General features: G+C 41.2%; 1 protein-coding gene across 1 annotated transcript; it reads right to left on the reverse strand.

Annotated features, from left to right (window-relative positions):
• Positions 1-447: 447 nt before the first annotated feature.
• Positions 448-2,840, reverse strand: RPS27A (ribosomal protein S27a). Its single transcript, XM_069494278.1, has 5 exons — positions 2,699-2,840; positions 2,194-2,248; positions 1,662-1,747; positions 1,183-1,314; positions 448-631 (listed from the first exon to the last, which is right to left on the reverse strand). Exons 1-5 carry the CDS (start codon positions 2,744-2,746, stop codon positions 482-484), a joined length of 471 nt encoding a protein of 156 aa, XP_069350379.1. The 5' UTR covers positions 2,747-2,840; the 3' UTR covers positions 448-481.
• Between the last annotated feature and the right edge of the window lie 4,792 nt (positions 2,841-7,632).

Consider the following 7,632-nt stretch of genomic DNA (forward strand, 5'->3'; position numbering starts at 1 on the left):
AATTCATACTCAACATTGAACAGTAAAGCGTGTTCCCTTATACTGCAGAGTAAACATTCCACTGAAATATCCCAGGGACTAAGGATGCATTTTTTGAATTGGCAGCTTGAAACCAGCCTTTAAATTTCCCCTGTATGAAACAGAAGTATGCTATAGCCTTTTTAAAGCCAAGGTCTTAACACTTTCACACAAATCACTGGTTCTCAATGGGGCATGGTGAGAGGACAGGGATGCTGTTCATTATCCTATGGCAGCCCCTACAACAAAGAATTTTCTGGCCCAAAATGTCTATAGTACTCAGGTCAAGAAACTGACAGAAATATAAACTAGCTTATATTATGAAGTGAAAATATCAAGACCTTCCCTTATGGTTGGCACTTGGCAGGTATACAGAACCACAGTATCACATTATCAATTTGAAGCTTAAAAAAAAACCCAACAATTAAATGTTAGTTCATGACTTTTATTAACTCATATACAATTACTTGTCTTCTGGTTTATTGAAGCAGTAAGTTAGACAACATTTGCCACAATAATGTCTATCAAAGTGGCTGGCCATAAAAACTCCAGCGCCACATTCATCTGAAGGACACTCCCGACGAAGGCGACTAATTTTGCCATTCTCATCCACCTGGAAAGTACAAATCTGGTGTAAGGTAATTTTTACAAATTCTGAAGTCTAATGTAAGTGACTCAAAATATTTAAGCTTTTAACCACAAAATGCTGGTAGTTTTTGCTGCTTGTAAACCAAAGCACCCCAAATTCTCATATTAATTATCACTGCAACATGAAAGTTGAGAAGTATTGGGGCTTTCATACATTGAAGGCCAGCTTTTTGAGCTGGTAAATGAAGCAAATACCTGAACCCAGATCTGACTTTAACTCAGAACCCTAGTTTAGAATAAGCAGCTAAAGGTGAACCTCTTTATATAAGCTCCTTCAAATACCACACAGGAAAAAACCTAGAAACTTTGAAATTCTCATTTCTGGAATACCTCATTTAAACCAGAAGTATTGAATCTCTTCAATGATGAAAAAATAAATAAACCAAAAGTAGGTAATACCAGATATTCTAGTCAGATTACTCCATAAGAAAATGTCAATAAGTTACTATAAGGATCAAGTTTGCAAATAAACCATAACTTTGCTGATATTCTGCCCATCACCCTCAAATGGCTCACCTTATAGTATTTCAGGACAGCCAATTTAACCTTCTTTCTCTTATGCTTATTCTTCTTGGGAGTGGTGTAAGACTTCTTCTTCCTTTTCTTAGCACCACCACGAAGTCTCAACACAAGATGAAGAGTGGACTCCTGTTAATGGATCAGAGGATGAAAGAGGCTTTCATGCTGCATTAATGCTGGACAAACATCATGCATCTTCTAATACAACAGCAGTACACAATACCACCTACGAAGGAGCCTTGACCCCTGCCCCAAAAGAAGTATCTGATTCTTTTAACTATTAGTTTATATGGAGATTAAAGAACACATTAAATTATGTCATGGAATGCAACCTGCAAAATCTAGAGCTTATAGCAGTGCTTCTTAAATATTAGTGTAGCGGTTACCTAGGAATCTATTGCTAATCTCCTCACTTTTGTGTGTCAAAATTTTCAAAATGAGACTTATTTTTTAGCTATGCTTTCCCGTAAACAGACCTTTTGAATGTTGTAGTCAGACAAAGTACGTCCATCTTCCAGTTGCTTGCCAGCAAAAATCAGTCTTTGCTGATCAGGAGGAATTCCTAATTAAAAAACAGACAAACAAACAAACAAAAAAAAAACGGTCACAGCAGAACAAGCCTATGTGCTCCAGACTCACAAAGTAACCCTGAATCAAATGGTACTAACAGCTGCTACTGAGGTCTTACTACAGGCTAGGCATGGTTCTAAATGTCTGCAGACTTTACTACATTTAATCTTAAAAACGTGTTAATACGTTAATCTTTATTTTACAGATGAGGTACAGAGAATTTAAAAACTTGTCCACATTCACCTAAGTGAAACGTACCGCAGGGATCCAATCTAGGCAGCTTGGATCTATGCACATAAGCACTCACTGTGTTATTAAAATAGTATTTCACTTTGTCAATCTGACCTCTTTTTCTTTCCAGCCCACCAACAGCAGATATGCCTTGGTAGGCTGGCAGCCCTACAGGTTAATTTTCCTAAACTACAGAATATTACTTGCCTTCCTTATCCTGGATCTTGGCCTTTACATTTTCTATTGTATCCGAGGGTTCGACCTATTAGTTTTAAAATACAAGCACATTGGTTAGACAATACGGAACTACCATTAACTCACTAAATTCGACAGTTACCACAGAACCGACTGGGCGGTGGGGCTGAAGCCTACTCAATCAAGCTTATCACCCACCCAGTGTGCCCAGGACTGCTATCACGTCCCCTTCTCCACCCTAGGTCAGGCGCCGCTGCTGGACCACACGTGCTCGCGCCCGCCGGCCGGGAGCGACCTCTTCCGCGCCGCAGGTCCCCTGCTTTGACTACTTGGCCAGAACCACTCTAGGCGTGGAAAAGCAGCCCTTACTCAGCAAACTACCCTCAATTCTGGGCCAGGCTTCAGTACTCAAATTCGGAATCACGTTCTAACGCTTGGAAAACAGCGCCGGTCCCCAAATCCACCTCGGGACCTTATTCAGTCAGGCCTTGGCTTCCCCACACCACCTGGCCCGTACCTCGAGAGTGATAGTCTTCCCCGTAAGGGTTTTTACGAAAATCTGCATCTTGGTGGCGGTTCCACCTGAAATTGAGGGAAAGGAAGAGATGGATTAGACCTGGGGACACATAAGAAAGCGACGCTTATGGGTCGCTGGCCGGGGATCGGCCCAGGAGCAAACACTCACCGCAGATGGCGGATCCGAAAGGAAGAGCGCCGCGCCGACCCACGGGGTTTCCCGGAGCCGCCGCCGAAGGTCCCACCCTTAGGCGACCACACAAATGCCTGACTGTTGTCAGAGCGACTGTCTAACCCAGTGCCAGACTAGGTTGTGAAACTCACCTCTCTCTAGCCCTTGGCTTATTTCTCACTTTAGCCTTCAGAATGCTCTCGAAATGGTAGGTTTAAACAACTTTAAAATTTTTTTTTTTTTTAAAGTTTTTCCCATACAGTCGACGTGGCTAAGAGGGTCTTTAAAAAGTGGTGGGTTGAGAGGGGCACACTGGGAAAAAGGGAGGAAATGGAATTGTATTCTGGGAATTGTAGTTTTGCATTGCTTTCTTCTAGCTAGGACTACTTGTCCCAAGATGCAGTTCCACACCCCCAGAGTCCCTAGTTACTATCTCTAAGCACTGCGTGCAGAAAAGGGATTCAGGTGAGGACGGGAGGAAGGACGCACCAGAACAATGGTTTCAGGGAGGGTGGGAACGGCGGAAATGACTAGGAAGAAGAGTTAAGGGGCGAGAAAGGGGTGTGGGAAACGAGAGCGTCGCTTGCCGATTTACAGAGCTGGTGAGGGGCGGAGAATCAGCGATCTACCGGACACTCCCCGGGCCTCCCGGGGAAGGGAATCCTCCAGGCAAACTGAGAAATAGGTGAAATCTTTAGAAGCGGGGATTCGGTCTTTTCTTGCTTGTAGCCCCTCCCCGCCTTCGACCCCCCCAAAGTCTCTCCTAGCCTAAGGAAGGTTCTGGGTCTGGTGTGTCACTCCTTAGTGTGAAACCGTTTAACATATCGAAAATCTCAGGGGTTTTCAAATTTTAAAATGAAGCCATAGGGAAAAGAAATCTGCAAAATGGTTATTTAGTAGTAGAATTTCTAAGTTTGGACATTGGGAGTGTTGGTGAAGGTCCTGAGAGAAAGTTTTTGGAGTATGTTTAGGGTGCTCTCCTGGCAGGGCAGGCCGATTAAAAGCAAGTTACACTCTTTCCCTGTCCTTTCTCCATGCCGCAAACCAAAGTCCTTTCTAATGTACCCTCTTAATGTCTTCTGTACGTATCTATCCATCCTCTGCATCCCCAACCCCAAATTCAGACCCTGATTTCCTCCTGGAGGGATTCAGAATCTAACATCCTTACCTGTCTCCAGTCTTTCCCCCTTTCTAACCCACTTTTACTATTGCCTCCAAAATATTCATTCTAAAATGTAAAAATGATTGTGTCATTATTCTACTTCAAATATTTCACCTTCAGGATTAAATACAAATTCCTTAGAATGACATTCAGTCTCTGCCATCCTTACAGCCTAATCTGCTAAACCCAATACTCACTTTACATTTTAATAACATTGAGCTAATTGAAGTTCCTGACTTATGCCCTCTAATGCTTTGGCACTTTTGGGGAATCCATTTGTTCCCTCTTCCTGGAATATTCTTCATCCCATAGTCTGCCAACTAGTGCCCACTTTTACAACAAAACTTCTTAAAGAGTTGTTTGTACTTACTGTCTTCAATCTTTACCTTCCATTGACTAAACCTGCCCTTATCAGGCTTTTGTCCCCACCGTTGAAATAGAGTAGCTCTTGAAATGGTCGCTAATGACCTCCATGTTGCTAAATTCAATAGTCATTTCATCTTATTTGTTCTGTCAGCAGCGTTTGACACAGCTGATAATTCCCTCCCTCTTTGAAACACTTCACCTCACCTCCTGGTTACCTATTTCACTTCTACTAGCCCAGATACTCTTTTCTAGGCTCTTTTGCTGCTTCATCTTGATCTGCCAGACTTCTAAACTTTGAGTGCCCCTAAGGCCCAATCTCTGCTTTGTTTACATTCCCCCAACCACATTTTGTCTAATTTTTACATACCACTTATATGCAGATGATTCATAAACTTCCCTGTCTCTCAGGCCACTTACCTGAACTTCAGCTTCACATATCTAGCTGTCTACTCAACATCTCTAATGGGCCGGGCTTGGTGGCTCATGCCTGTATCCTAGCACTCTGGGAGGCTGAGGCAGGAGGATCGCTTCAGTCCAGGAGTTTGAGATCAACCTGAACAAGAGTGAGACCCCGTCTCTACAAAATTATAAAAAATTAGCTGGGTGACTAAAAATAGAAAAAAATTAACTGGGCATGGTGGTCCATGCCTGTAGTCCCAGCTGCTTGGGAGGCTGTGGCAGAAGGATCCCTTGAGCCCAGGAGTTTGAGGTTGCTGTGAGCTAGGCTGACTCCATGGCACTCTACTCTGAGCAACAGAGTGAGACTCTGTCTCAAAAACAAAAGAAAACAAAAATCTCTAATGGGCAAGTCTCAAACTCCTGATTTCATGAAAATGTTCTTCTCATTTCCATATAATGCAGTTCCCATTTGTCCAGCCACTAAGGCTAAAAACTTTACTGTCATCCTTAACTACTCTTTTATATCCCACATCTAATCCCTCAGCAAATCTTGGCTTTATTTTTAACATATGTGCAAAACACTTCTCACTACCTCCACTGTTACCACCGTGATTCAAGCCACCGTCATCTTTTGCCCAGTTTATTGAAGTAGCTTCCTGACAGTACTTTCAGCTTTGACCCTTGTCTCCTAAAATATATTCTCCACAGAACAGCACGAGCAATTCTTTAACATGTAAGTCAGCTGTCACTCTCCTGCACACAGCCCTGCAGTGGCTTCCCACTTCACTCAGAGTAAAGCCTAGATTCCTATAGGGGAGGCTGTTGCTCCAGCACTGAAGCAAGGGAAGGCCACAATCCAGCTCGTTGCTCCTCTTGCCAAGTCTGCCCAGGGAAAGGGACATCCTCAAGGCCCTACATCCTACGCAATCTGGCAGTAACTTCTCTGACTTCATTTCTTCTCTCCCTTTCTCATTCTCTTCTAGCCCTATGCGCCTTCTTGCTGTCCCTCAAACATGCTGTCCCACCTCAAGGCCTTTGGACTTGCTGTTCCCTTCACCTCAACCATTCTTCCAGGAATCTACATGACCTACTTTTTTCAGGTTTCATCACTCTTTCCTGACTTAACTGCTTTATATAAAATAGCACTCTCCCACCTTCCTTACTCTTTCCTCCATACCCTGTTTTATTTTTCTCCCCACAACGTACTGCCATCTGCCATATTATATTTTTTACTGATCTGTTATCTGCCTGTCTATATTTGAATGTAACCTTTGTAAAGTTAGGGACTTTGTTTTGTTTTATTTTTTTAAGACAGGGTCTCACTCTGTTGCCCAGGATAGAGTGCAGTGGCATCATCATAGCTCACTGCAACCTCAAACTCCTGGACTCAAGTGATCCTCCTTTCTCACCTTCCCGAGTAATTGGGACTACAGGCACGTGCTACCATGTCCGGCTAATTTTTTCTATGTTTCTGTAAAGATGGGGCCTTAATCTTTCTCAGGCTGGTCTTGAACTCCTGGCCTCAAGTGATCCTCCAAGAACTTGGATTTTATCCTATAGTTACTAGGAAGCCACTGGTGTTTAGAAGTGACCACCCACTCCCCAATGATTACACTCATTCCTTCCTTCTTTGACTTTTATCTTTTACTATTTGAAATTAGGTTATTTATTTATTTATAATCTGTCTCCTCTACTAGATTGTAAACCCAAGGAGTCAGGGATTTTTATCTTAGTTGTTGCTGATTTCCTAGGTGTGAAACACTGCATAGTACTTCGTAGACACTCAATAAATACTGGTTGAATGAATGAATAAACAAATTGATTTCTCATTTAGGAAAACTGTTGATCCATTTATGGGTTATTACCTTGTTGGACCTACTTTATGTTCATATATAAATTGACTTTTATGTTATCTAATTGAACATGAAGATAAATTTAGTCTTTTAAACTTCAAAATTATTTGGGTGTTTCCTCTTCTATATATGACCTATGGGCAGTATCTACAGGCTGTACATGTTATTTTAGATAACCAAGTATTAATTTTGTTGCCAAAATATAGGAAATTTGATTTAGACATTTATAATAGTGAAATGTCCAACATTGGGGGAAGAGTTAAATAAAATTATGGAATATCATACCATGAAATACTATGCAATCTTTTAGAAGTGATGTCTTTGAAACTACTTAACAACATGGTAAAATGCTTTTAATATTAAGTGAAAAAAATTAGGATACACAACTGAATATAGAGTCTGATCCCAATTTTTATAATTATAAAGACTGGAAGGAAATATTCCAAAATATTAAATAGTGATTATCTTTGAGTAGTGGGATTCTGGATGATTTTTGGGTTTTGTCCCTTAATTTTCTTTGGTTTATAGTTTCCAAATTTTATACAATGACTATATGCTTCTGTAACTGGGAGAAAAGTTAAAACGTTTTGCCTTGACAGTCATTTTTAAGCAAAGCCAGAGGTTCTCTTTGCTGTTAATGTGAATAGATCTTAGGAACCAACTTCTATATCCTGTATCCAACTTGGTTGGATAATGATTCTTTACTAAAAGCAGTGTAATGTAGCTGCTTGAAAACTATACTCTGAGAGATACTATTTGACATCATTGATGGAGGGACTTTAGCAGAAGTCCTGACCTCTTACTCTGTGGTTATCTTTCATAATAAAGATGAGAATTTTAATAGAAGTTATTATAAAAATAATTATTTATAGCTATTGCGTGCCAGATGACTATGACTGGGCCAGGTAGGCACTGGAGTAGAGAAATATTTGACCTTGTTTGTATCATCAGAAGGCTTACAAACTAGCTATCTCACATGAAAC

Source organism: Eulemur rufifrons, chromosome 19 (assembly GCF_041146395.1).
Source record: "Eulemur rufifrons isolate Redbay chromosome 19, OSU_ERuf_1, whole genome shotgun sequence".
NCBI classification, from domain to species: domain Eukaryota; kingdom Metazoa; phylum Chordata; class Mammalia; order Primates; family Lemuridae; genus Eulemur; species Eulemur rufifrons.